Here is a 19,994-nt window from a genome sequence, read left to right as displayed (position 1 = left end):
AGACAAAATGAGTTTTGGCTTTTGTTTTCCATATAAAGTCTATCTCCATATAAATTTTTGTAATCACTTTATGTACATTAGCTTAAAATCTACCACATTTGAAGACAGCAATTTTGTCATATATGATTGACTTTGTATTATATTTAAACAAAATTTAGCTTTAAATTACAAAGCATTGACTAAATTGTTGAAAAAACCTTTCTTTACAGAGTCGGTGTGATAGTAGTAGGGCTTTTGTTGCTTCCTGCAATATGCCTTTTGATAAGTGCATTAGTAAATCATTTTCGACCTGTACAAGAACAGAGAATACAGGCATTACAACCCATGGTAAGATTATTAGTATAATGATAATTCAGATAATCACTTGAACATACCTGATTATACAATTGGTAGATATGATTTTGCAAGATTAATTATCTTAACTCATTGGTCTAATTAAACTTCTCTGAGACTAAATCTCATTGGACTTTTCCACAAGGTAAGATCCTCTGTTCAACGGGCATAATTAACGGATCCTCTGTTCAATGGGCAATCCCACTGTCAGTTAGGATTGGATGACATTTCTGCTCACATTGACAAGTACCACTTCAAAACATGTTTTCTTCCATAGTTGGGAGCTTGTAAAAACGAAAGATCAGTCCACAACTGAGAAAAACCGCATGCTGTGACATTCAGAAGTGCTACAAATGACTGAAACTCCCTCTAATTAATGTTTGTCAACACTGAGTTGCCAAGTATTGTGTTTGCCTGGTTTAGTTGTTGCCAGTTCCTGGCCTATATGTATATCATATGGCTGGGTGCCTTGTTCTTTTTAGGTGTGTGCTCTGGGCACTTGGCTTACATGTTCTGGTAGTCAGGCTCAAATGCTCTAGCTGGAATGGTTTTTTGCCATGCTTAGCTGGACAGTGGTGGGAGGGGAATAGCCTTTTTGTCCATATATGTGTGTGTTCCCCAGGCCTGTGTAATTGTCTAAGTGTAGTTACAGGATGAGAGCTATGGTTGAGATGTCCCATTTTCCTAGTATGTTTTGTCATATGATGCGTTGATGGTTTGTGGCATCCTCTTAACGTGTTCCAACCATCTACCACTGTGTTTACAAAAAAGAACTTTCCAAGTTTTTTCAGTAGATTTGTTTCTTTAACTTGAGTTTTTGACCTCTTGTTCTTGAAGATGCAGGTTTTAGGAATTCTTTTCCAATTCCTGTTACTATTTTGCATGTAATGATCAAATCATTTATTTTTCTTGTATCTTCTAGCTTTAGTATATTTAACACTTTTAGCCTTTCCTTATAGCACCTGTTTTTCAGTTCTGGAAACCATTTAGTTACATGTCTTTGTTCCTTTACGAGTTTATTGATTTGCTGCTTGTGATCTGGGCACCATAGGGCACAAACAATTTCTTTAATATTTTGCCATCCATGTACAATATTTAAAAGTGATTCTGAAGTTGGAAAGTATAGCATAAGCTTTCTATCTAGAACCACCCCTAGATCTTTTTCTTTATCAAAGTTCTTTAAGGCATTTTCACATAATTTGTATATTGTGTTTGGCTTATTTTCTCCTATAACACATATCATAACCTGTCAGTTAATCATATTAAAATCCATAAGCCAAATGTTGCTCCATACGTTTTATTTTGTCAAGGTCATCTTGAAGGTCCTGATAATTGTCTTTTTCTTATTTTCAACAAACATGTTCATATAATTTTGAATTACATCTAGTTGCTTGTTCATATAGAAAATGAACATGACTGGGGCTTGAACTGAACCCTGTGGTATACTACTAGTAAAATTTCTCCAGGCACTTGTCTCCATGGGCCGAAAGACAGACCAGTGCCCTGAGGGTGGTGAATGCCACATGCATGGGAAGTTTACCATGGCAACACTCAGAAAGTGACATTTAATTGCAATTTACATCCTTCTTGTATTCTAAAGAAAACTATTATTTTAACTTTATTATATTAAAAGTTTGTTATTATTTTGCTCTCACACAACTTAAGTTGCTTTTCTGGGAGGGCCCCCTTCAGTAGCTTCTGAAGGCTTGGCTATACCGACACTTAAACTTAAGCTCCAGGGAGTTCCTGAAGGCCCACCAGAATAGAATGTTTAATTATATTCAACACTTGAATTTCCTTTTTTTCTTTTTTTTTCTTTTTAAACTGGGATGTTTCTCAACCAATTTTCTTCCTCAGGTACCAGGTATTAACTTACCTATGAAGGAGTTACCATACTACTTTCTGACTTTGTTAATTGCATCAGTCATCCATGAAGCTGGACATGCTATCGCTGCAGTCAAGTAAGTCCATACAGTAGTTTCAGATAAGCTCTGCACCATATTCTGTATTCAATAATTTTTGTATTATTAGGCAACTTGTGAATACTGTACCTTCATGAAACTGATTTTAATTAGGTATCTCCACTAGCAATATCCTATGGCTTTTACTTAATTAGTTTTATTCTATAAAAATCTATTTCCATGACATGTCAAGAATGCTGATGCATATCATCTTAAAATTTTTAAGACTTTTTAATACTCGGGTGTGAAGGAGAGATATCAGTGAGGCCTACCTTGAAATTTTAATATGTAGTTGCAGCAAAGTTAATATTTCATGCTGATGACCATGAGTGGCAGCCCAGGAAATATGAAGATATAGAGAATTAAAAAAAAAAAAGATATAAATATTTGAACGCAAGTAAATAATTTGGACACGTAAATTAATATTGTACCGATATTCAAGACTATAGCAGTGATTACAATAAAGGTAGCCACTGTTAAGACAACACAAAAGAGATTGATTTTGCTGGTTTTAACAAGGAAAATGTTAGGATGAGTAGAAAGTAGTCTACTCTTACTTTGAGTACGAGTAGACTTTACTACTAGTAGACTTACTACTTTGAGTAGTAGACTTACTACTTTCTACTCTTACTTGAGTAGAAAGGAAAGAGCTCTAGAAGTAGAAAACCATGCTTGGAGTCAGGATGTTGATTTGCTAAATAACAAATTAGCTAATCATTGCTGATTAAAAAATGCCGAACATCAAGGCACACAAATACATTTGTGTCACTGATATGCACACAATATTATATTCTTTGGGCATTAAAACATACAGATTTTGTTATCACACACTATACACATTTTATATACTGTATAACTACTGTACATGTTTAAGTACTGTTATAAACCACTATGCAGTTCTAGTGGGTGTAACAATCTTGTAACCAGTGATCCAAGGTCAGCCTAATCTCGCATATTTTGCACCAATTGTAAGTACATGCTTACATCTTGGGTTAGGTTTGGTTAGGGTTACTTGGGTTACATTCTCTGGTTAGGTTAGTTTGGTTTGTCAAAGGAAAACAAGTAAAAAATAGTTTTCCGGTTTATCCAAATCAATAGTTCAGATTTCTACTTTATAATTTTGTTGTACGTCGGTATATTTACTATGGTCCTCATCATTATTATAAGTACAGTGGTACCTTGGTTTTCGAATTTAATTTATTCCTAGAGACTTCTGGTAACCTTCTGAGGAACAACCGGGGACTTCTGAAAACTCGCAAACCAAAATGAATTTTCTCATAAGAAATAATGTAAATTGAATTAATCCTTTTCAAACTCCCAAAAATATTAACTTCAAAATACATTTCATACATAATACAGTACACACAAATATTTTGTACAGTAGTATGTACAAGTTATAGCTTACCTTTATTGATGACTCTTTTTGGCCTGTGGAAGCCGGTGAGGAGGGGGGAGAAGGAGAGGTGTTAGTGTTTGGAAGGGAGTCCCCTTCCATTATAACATCAGGCACTGATGACTTTCTGGGGTATACTCTCTCCTACATTTTGCAGGCATACCACTAAGACCTGGTTGTGGCTCACTGCTTGCTTGTCTTACTAAGAATCTGTCCAATGACAATTGTTTTCCCCTACATTTCAACACTTGTCTGTAGTAAGACACCACATTGTTATTAAAAAGATCAATGCAACGGCCTGCTACAGCTTTATCTGGGATGAGTTTTTTCATCAAAACTTTGCAGTTCTTCCCATACTTCACACATTTTCTTAATGAGGAAGGGACATCCTCTACTGCCTCTACTCAACTTAGGTTGAACCTTACCAATGACTTTCTTGGGACCCATGGCATGGTATATAATAATTACTTTAATGTTTAGAAACCAAAAAAAGCTGAAAAAATGAAGTTCTTTACAAAGAATTCAAGCATAATTGTCACTAGGCAGGAGGCACTGGTAAACTGAAGCGCAGTTGCCCGTGCCACTAGGAACCACGTGCTTGGTCAACCCATACATATATCAACAAACTCGCAAAGTGAGTCAAAGTTCGTAAACCGATTTGAATTTTACAAAGATATTGAGCTCGTAACCCAAAAAATTTGTAAAGAGGGGGACTTTTGGTAACCATGATTTCACTGTACTACCAAAGCAGAAGAATAGGCTGTGATTGGTTTACCTGGTATACCTCATTACAACCTTATAGAGTTGTGGAAACCATATGAAAATCATTGGTATACATATGTAATTATGATGGAATTTTATACAGTGATGAGGACCGCATTCCCAAAGTAGCATTTATGATAACCGCATTCACCTATAATGTTACCACAAAATTATAGCAAGATTTTTTCATGGGTCAAGTTAAAACTCCATTACACCTACAGAGAGCTGTTATATACTTATTTGCATCATACATATAAAACCCAGACAATAAATATGACTTAAATCGTCATATGACAATAACCGCATATCCACTGTCTGTGGATGCTGTACGATCTAGTGTACATATGCCAGTATGGCATCAGTACTCTACTGTGTGTGTGTTTGTGTTCCTGTCTACCTGAATTGTGACCCAAATGAGTCACAGAGGGTCATTATATGTTTGGGAGTTGCAGCTTAAATTTTCTCAGAAAATGACTTTTCACAAGCTCAAAATATAATTTTGTAAATAGGTATTTATTTTCAGAGAGGACGTTCATGTGAATGGTCTTGGATTTCTTTTAATGTTTATTCTGCCTGGAGCCTACGTGGATGTTCCAACAGAAGAGATTCGAACCCTCACTCCATTTAGACAGCTAAAGGTAAGGACCTCTTGATGCCTATTTACCAGTGAAGTCATTCTACGTTGATGCTTAAACCGGGACCTCTTTCTGGGCTGGTCCTTTCAGTAGCTTCCCTCAGCTTATTGCACTGGCACTCTAGGGCCACTCTTGATACGATAGACACGAACACGGCGAACTTAGCTCTCTTCCTGTAACCACACTTAGGTGTGGTTACACACCTAAGTGTGGCGGGACGTTGGAATGTGATGTGAGCACGTTGGCGGGACGTGCTCCAGAGAAATGCCAGTAGGGTAAGGCTTATAGTTTTGAGCCTGCTAACAGGAGTTAGAAGTCATTTAGTTGGAGGGGAGGGGGGGGTGTTTGGCTAGACTAAAACTGAGGTGTCCTACCTAGCCTTCTAGTTGGTAGGGTTGCCAGCTTGTGGCAGCTGGGTTAGTCAGATAGCAATGCTTTGCTAGAGTCGGAAGATTGTTTGCCAGCTGAGTGTTGCCAAAAAGTCATTGTAAAGAAGCTTGAGTGTTTTGTAATATTTGTTTGTGTTATATCATGAAACTTGTCTAGGTTGTGTTACTGATCTCTGATAAATCACACATCCAGTGGGTAAGTAAGTCATCTAGTGCATTACGTGATCAGTGTCCTGGAGATGTTCAGTGCCACTAGGTAGGGGAGCTATAGAGGTACTGTCCTGAAAGGAGCATTTCCATTGTACTTACTGCTCTAAGTTTTTTATTTCCTTATGCACATACAAAATGCTTATTAAGTACAGTACTGTATATTGATTATACTGTACATATAAATGATAAAAGAATGAAATAAAATAAAATAAAATACTTTATTGTTAAATGTTACCTTTATATGGTTGAATAATGATCATTTCCTTCTTTCAATAATTTCAGATATTGTGTGCAGGCGTTTGGCACAATATTGTTCTTGTGGTGCTGGCCTTCGGCATTGGTCTGTCAACACCATTTATACTTCAGCCTTTGTACATCCATGGTCATGGTTTGACCGTCATGCAGTTATCACAGGTTAAACAAGTTTTTATGCTGTATATTGTTATTTGTTATTTTAGTCAGTCACCGTACAGGTATTATAATTCCTGTTGTCGGGGACAGGTTTATTAAGGTCACCCTAGGTCAGATACTGATCTTTAAGATTCCCCCCCCCCCCCCTTCCCACAACAGTTGCTTAACTCTTGGGTGCCTGTTTACTGCTTGGTGAGCAAACATCAAGTGAAAAGGATCATTTCTGTTCCACACGGGAATTGAAATTGGGATCGTCGATTGTGAGTCAAGAACATAGACTGATGGACTGCAAAACCGATAAATTTCATGCAATTAAAACATGAATAGATTGAGTATAAATAGGTGGTTAACAATAAAAAATTGTGAAAGCTTTTGAAAGTAGATTATATTTAGATAAATATTTATTTAAAAATGATTTAGGTAAACATTAGTTTGTTGACTTGTAGATGGGTGAACCAGTCGGTCAAGTGCATGCTTATAACTTTGTTAACATGAGTACCACATTGTAAAGTTTTTTTAATAGATTGGGCAGATATGAGGGTGAGAGTAGTTAGGTGTAAATTAGACTTGCTTCAAATAGGCCAGTGGACCACCTCCACTGTTTTTATGTTCTAGACTACATTACTGTATTCAATTTGAAATGATCTAATAAATTATCTAGATAATTTTATTTTTTAAAGATGTAGTTTGCATTTATTATTTGCAATTATTTTATTGATGTTACTAATGATTTTATTCATCTACTCTATGTAATATTTGAAGGAATTAATAGGGGAAGGTTTTAAAGATAGCTGTTGGAATACAATAGATCTATTGTACCAGGTAAGAAAATTTACTTGGCACAACGACAGTCACTGAAAATGAAAAATTAGTCACTGAAAGTGCATTGTGGAATCTTGGCATTAAATTTGGTAAGGAAAAGTTGACCAAAAATGTAAAATCAATAAAAAAAAAAAATGGGAAATCCATCAACTCTTTCCAGAATGTTGCTTTTATGAACTCCTGAAGCCAATGCATCTTTTACTTCAATAATTATTGACACCATCTTTTGTTTACAGGACTCTCCTGCTCGAGGACCCACAGGTCTGGAAGTTGGGGATGTGATCACAACAATCAACAGGTGGACAGTTGCAAGTGTTGGTGACTTTCAGCAGTATCTTGTGACAACCATCAACTCTGATCAGATGGGCTTCTGTGTCCCAGAATCTGTCGTTCATACGTATGACGAAACAATTCATCATGGTAAGTTGGATTTACTGGCTAATAGGTGTACTGCATCATGTCTTGAGTTGGGTTCAGTAAAAAGTAATTTATTCTCATGGTGATTTAACACTAATCAGAGGATGGAGCAAGAAGGATTGGAAGAATAAACTGAGAATGTTAGGATGACATGCAATTTACATTAGAAATAACAATTATTTCTAACCCAAAAGCTTGGTTTTTGAATTTAGGACATTATAAATCACTGAAAGCAATAACAGTTAGTGACAGTTCGGCATAACTTGATGGCTGGTTGAGATGCAATAATTTCACTGGGCTGCTAATAACAAACTAATCATATGATTGCATGGAGGGGGGGAGAGGGAATGTCTACTTTTCCAGTAGAAATGGAAATCTGTAAATGTAAGCTACCATTTGGCTACTCTCTAAAAGCAAGCTTCCACTGTGAAATTCGACATGGTTATTTTCCAGTCATGTGGAACGTTATGCTGTCATTGTGAAAGAAACAATTTAAATCTCCACAATATGGTTATAACATGTGCTAGGAAGACATTGTTGAACTAATCGATTTAGCTGAGAATGACTGACAGAAATCTTTTCTTGTAAGCTCAGAGCCCTTCTGAGCTCTCTCTTGGCAACAGTGGATTAATGGTTTCCAAATGAGGATTCTTGCTAACTACCGGTTGACCTGATTGGTTAAACCATGCCAGTTGCCTCCAGAATTCAGTACTGTGAGTTCCTTTATATGAGCCACCTTGTGTGCTCCCTGACAGTTGGCCTTGCTGGTTAATCCATGCCAGTCGCCCCCAGAATTTAGCACTGTGGTGTTTTTTCTTTATGTGAGCCACCTTGTGAACTTTCTGGCTGTTGTTAAAATTTCAGTTGGAAGGACAGGACTAGATATTAACTTAGGTTTGACTTGCTTTCATTCATTAATCATAGTTTCTGATATGCCTTAGGCCATTTTCATAGATTCATCATTCAATCTTCATACTAGAATACATTACATATTGAAACACTTCTTGTGTGTTTACAAGTACTTAAATACTTGTACTTCTTTCAGGTCTCTGTTTTCATTTCAGTGCTTGTGTATACAGCTGTTGCTTAGCACTGTGAACCTGTACCATTTCATTCATGATCCTTTGAAACTTAGCCCCACGAATGCAAGTGGTTATTGCTGTGCTCTGGGTCCATTCCACTATTACCTCACCTGTGTGTGTGTGTGTGTGTGGACCATTCAGTAGATCTACCAGGTCATGCATAGGCAAAGTGGTTGTGGCCATGAGTTTTTAAGTTCATGTTTAGTAGCCACTCACTCACCTTTCTTTGTCTTGTGCTTTGACAGAGTTAGGTAAATGTTTGCAGAGTAAACTGTATTGCAGAAGGTAATCTGTATTGCAGAGCAATCTAGGCACCTTAGCACCTAGGCGTTTTCCTCAAACTTTTGTCAGGGACGGAGTATCTTGGAACCTGATGTAGGTCCTATTAGACCTGTTGTGAATTTAAGTATTTGGAAGTCAGGGAAAGCAACTTTATGACATGTACAAATGCAGTTTAGACATTTGTCTTGTTATATGGACCTTCTTTGTCAAATACTAAATATAATTGTATAAATTATGTGTATTATAAAAAGGCCTCCTTGTGCATGGTAGTTTGTCAGAGCACCCAAATGACTTACATGCTGCACCAGAGGCTTGTCAGGTTTCCAGTCAGGGAAAATTATCACTTCATATCAGCCCTATCACTTACCAATTTTGTCTTCTACATTCTCCTTATAAGCTCAGAATTGGTTTCAATTTTGATTTTGTTACTTAAGTCAAAATTGAAGGTCCACCCTGTTAAACCTGGCATCGAGGTGAGTGGCTTCATATTCCTCTTAAACGAAGATCTGGCTCATGTTGTTGACTCAACATCTGTGTTTACACTTGAGGGCATGAAAGGTATTGTTCACAGTTCTATCCTTAGCATTTTGGTGGACTGAGCTTTGACTCCAGTGTTGCCTACCAAGTGCTTGGAAACCCGTTCTTTCCAATGGCTGTGAGTCCTCCCATGCCCAGATGCTGGCAAGTGTTGGGATGGAGCCTGTGGGTGCTTCATTTATCTTCAAACAGTTTTGCATTTTTTCTGACTTCTGCCAGGTTTCTTGGCTCCTACCTCCTGCAGTTAAGTGGTTCCTTTGCTTATTCTGAAAGTAGTGAAGAGAAGGGGCCTTCAGAGCCTTACCTTTTTTGCACTTGATTTGAGGAAGTTTACAACCTCAATATTTCTCATTTTCTCTCATGCCCTGCTTAGGGATCAGAGTATTTCATTTCTGAAGGAATAAGCACATGTTTGTGAAGCCACTACCCATCAAGATTCTTAGCCGAAGTTGGCAGTGTGTTGCTATAGGCTAACTTGGTGCTCTGAGTCATTCTGAGCCTTCCTTGATGGGGGATATGCTGGTGCCCCTATCACTTGGTTCCACTGCGCTGAGTGGTGTGTTCTTCATCTTATAGCATGTGTCCTATAGCATGTGTCACATGCTATAGTATGTGTCCTATAGCATGTGTCACTGTCTTCTGTGTCACAGGTGAGTTTTCCCATGTTTTTAATTTATTCTTCCATTCAGTATTCTTATTCTAGGGGTCAGCCAAATGAGATATCTCATAAATAAGGCTTTGAGAGTCACTTTTCTGAGCACATCATTTGGTAAATCCTAGTTTCTCCTTTCCTGCCCAATTTTTTCTGTGTGTAGCTTGTATTGATGATACTTTTTGGGTATATTAGTATGTTGGGAGGTTCAGAGTCAGGGAACCCAAAAGTTTGTGAATTAATTATCAAAACAAGGCATCAAGCCAGAAACAGACTATGTAGCACCGAGAGGTTCACATAGTATTACCTCCTAGTGGTCAACAGTAGTTAGGAATCTTCTTTTGCCAAGCATTAATGCAATGTTGCCAAGGGAAGGTTCAGAAGGATTGAGAACTTATATGTATTGACCTCTGTCAGTCTGAGCTGAATAAATTTATTCTCCAGTGCATACCTGGCACCTGTTCTGACCCTAAATAGAAGACATAAAAAAAGTCGCTGAGATACCAGTACTGTTATGTCATTGTGCCTGATTATTGTGACAATGACTGACATTGTGCTAGAGTCAGGTTAAATGTGAGGTGGGATGTTACTTGTTACTTTGTTGACATTGTAGGTGCTAACACTTGGTATTAGTCTGAGGCAGGGGCTTGGCAGTCAGCTATAATTAGCAGAATAGTACTTAATGGTTTCTGAGGCTGAGTAGAACTTCGAGGAAATTTTTTAGTGTAGATGAATGGGCCAACTGGAGGTCATTCTGGGCTGAATTGAAAAATCTCTAGTGTCATCTTTTTTCAAGATGGCGGATGATCACTGGGGCCCCCCAGGCATACATTTTGTACCCGCGTCACCGCGCGCCAGTTTTGAATGGAACGCTAAAAATATAAAACCCTGGAGGCGCGTTGTGCAGTTTAGTGGTTAAGGCAAAATCTATATTATATAAAAAGCATTTATTTTGTCTTAATTTACGAAGAGCTGTCATCACACTTTTAAATTATCCATTTATTGCTATTCCAGCATGTTAGACAAACCTAAAATCTTTATGATTTTCTTCAATAGTCGATAAAGATTTTGTTACTTGTGTGCTCACAGAGAGCCAGCACTGAAAGAATATTCATGATGAGTATTGATGGTACATTTTCTAGTCTTCGAGGATGTTGTCTCCTTTCTTAATTGGTTGAGTCATATTAGCATGTATCAGTGTTATCTAGTAATTAAACCTTAATTGAAGATGTTTGGGTTTTTGGCTTTGCATGCACAATGCAAACTTTCCACTTACCCTTCTTTCAGAAAGGTATTTGAAGGAAATGCTTTGTTTTCTGACACATTAAATGACATAACTTGCATCGATTAAATCACAATTGAAATGCTCATGTGTCATGTTGAAATATTATGGTGAATATTTTTATTAGTCTGGTTTTTAATTACCATCGAGGCACTTTTGATTTATTTGTTAAAGCTATACAATTTTGTTTCCATTAAAACACGTCTGTTGTTGCAGAGGCAGCTTCCGATTCCTTCTTTGGTCACTTACCCAGGTTATATTCTAGAAATAAAGGTAAGATTTAAGGTGGAAAATCCTAGGATAGTGTCATGATTTAGAAAATGGTAAAAGTAACATTTGGAATTTGATAATGCCATTTGATAAAGGATCAATGTTATATATTGTTAGATATCCTCTGTAGTATTGAATGCAGTATCATCCCGCTACTTGTTTTATTATTTTGGTTGTTAGTGAAATGTGTTTGAGAAGCAGCTTTTGTTTATAGTAAACTGAGGGAATGAGGAGCTCAACCACTGTTCAGTACTATTATTCTGGGTATTTTGCCACCATTTAGAATGATGATAATGAAAGCTGTAGTTACCATACCAAGATGCTTTGCATGAATTAGCATTGAGTCAATCAACAGAATTAATGAGAATATTTTTGAGCAGTGCAGTAGGACCGAACTAACATATCTGGCCTCTTTAGACATGCTCACTACCGACTCACCCGATAGTGCATGTGAGTTCAGCCATACTGTGTTGCTGCAAAATTTTCTCATTAATACATCACATTATTGTGATGTCTGTTTGCAAAACAAAATTACTTTGATGAGATATGCACATTGGAAATTTGGTAACATGGATGAGCTGAAAGTGGTAGATAAATAAATTAAAATACAAGCAATAGTCTATTTTTAACAAGGTGGGAATGGAAAATAAAAGGATTGGAAAGCAAGTGACCTAATATTGAAGTCACGATTAGTATCATCAAGTTTGGAGATGCCACAAAACTTGGGCGTATGATGAATACAAAGAAAGACTGATGAATTGTGACGAGACTTATACAGACTCCAGTGTTGGGCATAAAAATGGCAAATCCAGCTTAATGGGGATTAATGAACATTCCTTAACTTGGAAAAAAGACAGTGATGGTTATATACCACATCAATAACACGATCATGGATTGGTCATTTTGTGAAAGAGACTTTTAGAGACATTTTGCATCAAAGCACAAAATAAAGTAAACAAATTGCAGGGGTTTATAATAAGGAGCATATCTGGCAATGGTAAAACCACACTTAAACATTGTTATGCCATGTTGGTTACTGTACTACAGAATGTACATGCAGAATGATATAGTTCTTTAGGTTTCCTAGATAAAATACTGAGATGGATGACAAGCTGATTCCTGTTATTGGGGACCTTTTCTCTGCAGACAGTTTGACATTTCTGCAATTGCTAGATAGATGCAGGTCAAGGGTTGTGGGGACATAATTGAAAGCTTCTGGAGGGTTAGCTGCATAAACAAGAGGATACAAAATATGGTCCTGAAAGTCTCAGGACAGGTCAGAACTCACAATAAAAGTGACAAAATGGATAAATTTTTGCTTTAATTGATTTTATTGGGGGGACAGGAAGCTTGCACTGAGGTTCCCAAAAGGTTGAACTGATGACCCTTTCCAGTATGCATCCACTGACAACAATTGCCTGATTCCTGGGTACCTATTTACTGCTTGGTGAACATAGACATTAAATGCAAGGAAATGTGCTCAACCATTTCTGTCCCGCCCAGGAATTGAATTCAGGATTCCCAATTGTGAGTTGAGAACAAAGCCAACTTACTATCAGAGGATGTATAGGGAAGTACAGTACTACCAGGGGGGGGATATATAAGGAAGTACTACTAGGGGGATATATAGGGATGTACCTTACTACCAGAGGGTATATAGGGAAATACTACCAGAAGGGGGGATTATAGGGAAGTACTACCAGAAGGGGGGATTATAGGGAAGTACTACCAAGGGGTATATATGGATGTACTAGTTTAGAAATAGGGTTTAGGTGAGTGGAATGCACTGCCAGCTAGCATTATTGAGATAAACAACTGAACAAATTTTAAGAATTGATAAGACAGGTATATACATTAGAGGGGGGGGGTATATTTAAGTGGAACCCACCTGATGTAGGCAAGCGGGCCAGCAGCGGTACTGCCTAATTCTAAAGTTTTATATTCTTATGTTACCTGGGAAATAGAAGTAAGTTAAGGTACTAGAAGTCACTGCATACAGGTGTGGTTTCAGTTCATTCGTCGGTATGTGATGTTAAACTATTAAGTTTTTATAAGCACGGTGATACAAAATGAAAGTTATGTAAACCGTGTTAGCTATATTGCTTCTGGCTTTGGTGAGAGTAATAGAGTTAATGAGCTCCATTCTATTTTGTTTGGATTAAAGGAGGTTCTTCTTTTATGGTTTGGGTGATAGTGTTTTTAGGATTCACCTGAATTCTCAGTTTCTTTCCAAAAATGAGACTAAGAAGTTCTTTTTCACTATTCATATTAAAGCCTGGATCTTATCTTTTGACACATATCAGTGTTATTTAAATACTTCCAAGCATTCCACAACTAAGAAACGTCTCAGCTCCTGCTTCATGGTTCAGTTATCCCAGCTGCTTTGATTCCCAATAAAATTAAGCATTTATGTGCTTATCTTTGAGCTTTTGACCTGCAAAATGTCTCGGCATCCCAAGTGTTTGTTTATATTTTGATTTATAAGATTCAGTCCAGAGGATTAAGGAAATTGGAACACATGCTTTATGCCCAGTACATATTTCTCTAAGCTGCCACATTTACACTGTTGCTAAATACCTTCAGTCAATATCTCGTAATTGCAATCCTAAGTGTACGAAGCTGTCTATGTGAGTTTATTCTGCAACCCAGTCATGTTTCTCCTGGACATTTGGCTTGCTGACCAGATGCTTGCAGTGTAGACAAGTATCACTCCTTTTTTATTTTTCCTATATGCTTGTTATACCTGTGGGAGTGATGCAATGACTAGCTCAGAAATATTGTTTGAGCTTTTAAAAATTGCCTTTGAGTGTTATTCTATTGTTCTGCAACTCATTACTATCGTTGAAAGTGATAGTAGGTCAAGTTTCGACTGGATGAGGATTCTCTAGAATTTTCATTGGCATCTTTGAGTGACATCACCGGAAATTTGTATTCACCGAGTTTGTGAACAGATTGTTGGGCCTTGATTTATTCCAGTGCTGGATGAACTCTGTCTCCAAAGACTCCTAAGTATCTTATTAAACCCTGAAGTAATGCTGTTTATTTACCCTGTGGCATCACTACTATATGTCCTCCATCCTGACTGAAGTTGCATACTTTCTTGGCATGCAGACTGAGAATACCTCTGCAAGTGACAGAATAGAATGCTCAGAAAGTAGCATCTTGCAAGCTCGTATCATATTTTTGTATAACCTCTCACAATACAATAACAATATTGGATTAAAGTCACTGTATCTGATCATCTGATTCAAAGTTATACTGTTAATGTCATTTATTACTCCTGTTGTCATTTATTTAAAGGATAAAACATGAAGCAAGAGAAGTTTACAAATTTATGATCCCTCTATAGTTATATGGAGAAACAAGATGCTGATGGAATAGTTTTTTTACTTACAATAAAAATGAAAAATGTAATGAGACTGATATTGAGCAATTAGCCATTAATATATTGTACAATTTTTAATTTCCAGCTTTTGAAGGTGCTGATGGGTCAGTGCAGTGCTGCAGTGGAGACAGTGATGCCCACTTGTGCTTTGAGTTGAAGGAGGACAGAGAATTTGATACAGGAGTGGCAGCAATGCAGCCGTTTTCATGTTTGCCAGCACGCATGGCTGTCTCTATGAGGTCAGTGATCACAATACAGTACAATATAATGATTTTAAAATGTTTGCTGTCTCATGATGTATCATATTTTGTTCTGTATTGTACAGGTATATTGAAAAGATACTGATATTTTTTGTGTAGTAGAAACTGACAAGGAAAACTGCTGTAATAAACAGGATGTTTCAGGAAGTACTGTAGACTATAATATATTTACAATATCTTGATAATTTTATGATTCATTGCTTCTTTAGGAAATGAGATAGGTTCACCTTTATAATCTTCACACATTTCAGCCATCTTGTGTGGGATGCTCGGACTGCTTCCTTGTCTCTTCCTCTGGCGGCTCCGCTTCACCTGCATTCTTACCTTTGTCTGTTCCTGAGGGGCTCTTGGGTCATGCCGCAGTTGCTTGAGGGTTTGTACTTGAGCCTGAACTTTGCCATGATGGTCTACCCGCTGGGTCGGGCGTGGCTTTGTCGGCTATTCTGGTTCCTTTGGGGATGTCCCTTCCGCCTCTTGCGACCACTGGGTTTGGCCTCCGGGTGCTTTGCGCTAGTTGCTGCGTTGCCGGCTTCCTCTTCGGATTTTTCGAGGTTCAGTGTCTTGGCGCCTACCCGAGCTCTCGCTCGATGTGTTCACAGACGTGTTGTCTCTGGGCTGGAGCATTGTGACCAGTGCAGGTCAGGCCGGCCTGGGATAGTGGGGTCCGTCCTTCCGTCAGGCTCACAGCATGGTGCGGGAATTCGTGGCTGTGTGGATGTCGCTCCAGAGGGTTCAGGTCACTAGTGGATCGATGATCCGGCTCCATTCGGACTGTTCCCCAGTGATTCATTGCCAGAACCAAGTGGGTTCCATGCAGTCCTTGGCTCTTTGGGGCTGGTCGCTTTGGGTGACTCGTCTGCTGAGTTCTCGTAGGTTGATAAAAGTCTTCAATGCCAAATACTTGGGGAATACCCTGAAGTGTCAATGCCTAAAGCTCCAGGGGGGGGGGGGCTACTAGGTATTGTATTCAAAGTAACATTTTACCGTACAGTACAATGATACATCACAAGGAGGCCATTACGCCTAGTCTGATTAAGTAGTGGGGTGCTACTGCAGATGATGTTGCTGGATCATGATGTGCTAGTTTTCAATGATGCTGTGTAGTATGTAATATACAGTGAATGGATGCATACCATTTTGTAATATCTTTTGCTTACTTTTCATATTATGTTTCTATATCTTCAGATTGTTTCCTACTTTACCCCGAGGAAAATTAAAACTGGGGTAATAATTATGATTATTTCAAAATATAATCCATAAATCTTTATGATGTAATCAACAAGTAGTATTATTAATATTTATTATATATCTTTTTCAGCACGAAGACTTGTATTAATTCTCTTACCTGCCCTACTGACACTCATTGCTTGGCACCATCTTTAAAAAATGCCTCGAGGCTTCTGCAGATCAGCAGGCGAGGAAGCAATGGAGAACGTAAGGATGATGTACTCTATTTGGGGCCACCTGCTTTCTTATACCATACAGTGACATTGACTAGTTATATCCCCAAATTTTCTTTCCTTTCTCTCAGTTGGCCCAACACAGTTGAAATTTACTGTGATTACATGGTCCAGTTCTCGGGTGCTTTAGCAGTTCTTAACATGGTGCCCGTCGTGTATCTGGATGGTTACTGGATTTTTGGTGCGATTATTGATCTGTTTCTGGCTTCTCGGTGTGATCAAGTGACACGAAGAATTACTCATATAATTATTACGATGATTGGAACACTTTTGCTTTTTTTAAACATCGTAATTGGTGTTTGGAGCATCATTTGAAAAAAAAAAAAAAGGCTCAAAGTGTGATCTCTGGTACATACTGTATTGTTATAGAATGTTCTTCTATAGGCCACTTCCAGTTGTGTGTGAACAAAACCTTAATGTATTTTTACATATGGTATGTTTGTATTAAGATTTGATGTAGGTCTTTTTTAATTCAAGACAGCACATAAAACTGTTCAGTATATGTAAATATTTATATAATGAATTTATGCTGCCTGCCATTTTATTTCACTGTGGTGGATACTTTGTCCTTGGGAAAATTCAACACGACAACTGATAAGCACAAGCTTTAATACAGAGGAAAATATATTGCAGAAAAGTTGTTTGTCTTAAAAGGTGTAATTTTCTTTCATATTCATCAACTAAGCCGGGTGGCAGGACTTAAAGTATATACCCAGACATGACCAAAAATTAAGATAGATATGGGTAGTACAAATCTTAACTGTATAAAGATAGCCTAAATTTTATAGATCACTTATATTTGTAAATATCTATAAAATATATATATATATATATATATATATATATATATATATATATATATATATATATATATATATATATATATATATATATATATATATAATATATATATAATATTATATATATATAAAATATATAATGTATATGTTGTTGAATATGAACAAAGGGTCAAAGGGATTAATAATTCTAACACGAGTCTTCTCAATATTTCTTACGTTTTTCTTCACTGTCGAGGGAAGTTGAAAAATTAACTCTCCAAAGTTCATTTTCACAGTTTATGGTCTGACGCCTAGGGATGCGTTTCGCAAGGCACTCCTTACATTTTCAAAAACAAATTTTCCATGCTCTGCCATGGCTTGGGATGAGGTGGTACATAACGTGATTGAGATGAACAAGTGGAAGAATGGCATAATGGATATTAATAAGCTATTAAATGCCTATGTTCTAGCTAATATTGTGTTGGTTCGGGAGTCTTGAAGTTGGTTGAATGTATTTGTGTTAACTGGTTGTCGATTGCTGGTCTTGACTTTTTGATGTGTATTACCAGTCTTCTGCTGTCGTTATACCTCTCGATTATTTCAGTGTTGCTTGTTAAGATTTCAGCCTTAATGGTCCCCAGGCATATATGCAACTGAAAACTCACACCCCAGAAGTGACTCGAACCCATACTGCCAGGAGCACTCTGCAACTGGTGTACAGGACACCTTAACCATCCGGTCGTGATGGTTGAGTGGTTAAGGTGTCCACATTATTGTTTTCAACACTCAACATTACTGTTTTTATTATATTTTTTCTTAAAGTTGTGGATGGAATTGGATTCAACAACCTCCTCCTTCAATGAATTCCTCTTCTTGACCACTTGTACAGGAAACAAGAACTTACGCACATTTGTACAATGTGCATTGTACATCCAGCTTCCATTAATATCCCCTTGGCCTATGTCCTTTTAATTTAAATAGGCTTCCTTTGTCCAATTTGTCAATTCCCTCCAGGATCTTGTATGTAGTGATTATATTTCCTCTGTTTATTCTCTCTCTCCTCTAAGGTTGTGAGAGCGAGTTCTTTCAACTTGTTCTAGTAACCGAGCCCACTCAATTCTGGTACTATACTATTAATCTAGTTGCAAACCTCAGAACTTTCTCAAGCTTCTTTTTGTGCTTCACACGATGTGGGTTCTATGCTGGTGCTGTATTCTCAAGTAATGATCTCACATATGCAGTGTATAATGAATTTGAACGCCTCCTTTTTTAGATACATAAATGTTTTTATTGTTTGCTAACTTCCCATATGCTGCTGATGTTATCCATTTCATATGAGTGCTGTTGGTGGAGGTGCTACTGCTATTGGTTGGGGTGCTACTGCTGTTGGTGGAGATGCTACTGCTGCTGGTGGAGGTGTTACTGCTGTTGGTAATTACCTAAGTGTAGTTTCAGGATGAGAACTGTGCTTGTGGTGTCCCATCTACCCAGTACTCCTTGTCATATGATGCGTTGAAACTATTGACAGTTTTGGCATTCACCCCCTTTTCATTTAACTTGTTGCAACTGTCTACCACTCTGTTTGAAAAAGCGAACTTTCTAATGTTTTTTCGGTAGCTTTGTTTCCCTAGTTTGAATCTATGACCTCTTTGTTCTTGAAGTTACAGTTTTCAAGAATTCTTCTTTGTCAATTTTGTCATTCCTGTTACTATTTTGTATGTAATAATTATGTCACATTTTTCTTCTTTCTTCTAGCTTTGGTATATTTAATACCTCTAGCCTCTACTTGTAGCTCATTTTTTAGTTCCGGAAACCATTAAGTTGCATTTCTCTGCCACTGTTCAGGTTTTCCAATGGACTTCTGGAGATATGGGCACCATACAACTGCTGCATATTCTAATTTTGGTCTCATAAGGGTCATGAACTATTTCTTTAATGTTTTGCCATCCATGTATTTAGAAGCGATTCTGAAGTTGGAAAGCTTGGCACGGGCTCCTTGCACAAAGCTCTTCATGTGGTCCTCAGGTGACAGTTTTATATCCAGGCTCGCCCCTAGATCCCTTTCTTTATCAGAATTGCTTAAAGATTTGTTCACAAAATTTGTAGGTTGTGTGTGGCCTATTTCCTCCTATTCCACATTTCATAATGTGGCATTTATTCACATTCATCTCCATTTGCCAAGTGTTGTTCTACAGTTATAATATCCAGGTGTTTTTGAAGGGCATGACACTCATCTGTGTTTTTTATCCTCCCTATTATCCTGGCATCATAAAAAAAAATTCATTTAATTTTGTATTCCATCTGGTAGTTTGTTTATATAGAGGATGAACATTACTGGTGCTAGAAATGAACCCTGTGGTACTCCACTTGTAACACTTCTCCAGTCTGATACATAGCCTCTGATTATGTACTGCCCTCAGTTTTTTGTCAGTATTGTTTTTATGTCAGAATTCTTCCTGTTAGCCCTCCAGTATGTACCAGTTTCCAGAACAACCTCTTATGTAGGACACTTGTCAAATGGCTTTTTCAGGTCCAGATAGATGTGGTGAACCCAGCATTTGTCTTTCTTGTAAAATGACTGTGGTTCTGTCATAAAAACTAAGTAGATTTGTTACACAGGATCTTTTTGTTTGAAAACCATACTAACTGCCTGTTATAAAATTTCTCTCCAG

General features: G+C 37.5%; 1 protein-coding gene across 3 annotated transcripts in view; it reads left to right on the top strand.

Moving 5' to 3' along the window:
• Window positions 1-19,994, top strand: part of S2P (membrane-bound transcription factor site-2 protease) — a 29,613-nt gene that overhangs the window by 4,732 nt on the left and 4,887 nt on the right. The window contains exons 3-10 of one of the 3 annotated variants that reach the window (XM_069306989.1): window positions 210-327; window positions 2,191-2,294; window positions 4,973-5,087; window positions 5,966-6,097; window positions 7,153-7,336; window positions 11,385-11,441; window positions 14,909-15,062; window positions 16,402-16,517. In XM_069306989.1, the coding sequence (XP_069163090.1) occupies window positions 210-327; window positions 2,191-2,294; window positions 4,973-5,087; window positions 5,966-6,097; window positions 7,153-7,336; window positions 11,385-11,441; window positions 14,909-15,062; window positions 16,402-16,517 (980 nt within the window). Of the gene's footprint in view, window positions 1-209; window positions 328-2,190; window positions 2,295-4,972; window positions 5,088-5,965; window positions 6,098-7,152; window positions 7,337-11,384; window positions 11,442-14,908; window positions 15,063-16,401; window positions 17,364-19,994 lie in introns of those variants that run through there. The other 2 variants (XM_045736147.2, XM_069306980.1) reach the window with 2 other exon arrangements.

Source organism: Procambarus clarkii, chromosome 6, assembly GCF_040958095.1.
Source record: "Procambarus clarkii isolate CNS0578487 chromosome 6, FALCON_Pclarkii_2.0, whole genome shotgun sequence".
In the NCBI taxonomy this organism is placed as follows: Eukaryota; Metazoa; Arthropoda; class Malacostraca; order Decapoda; family Cambaridae; genus Procambarus; species Procambarus clarkii.
The sequence above is the reverse complement of the archived record's forward strand: the minus strand, read 5'-3'. Positions and strand labels throughout refer to the sequence as shown.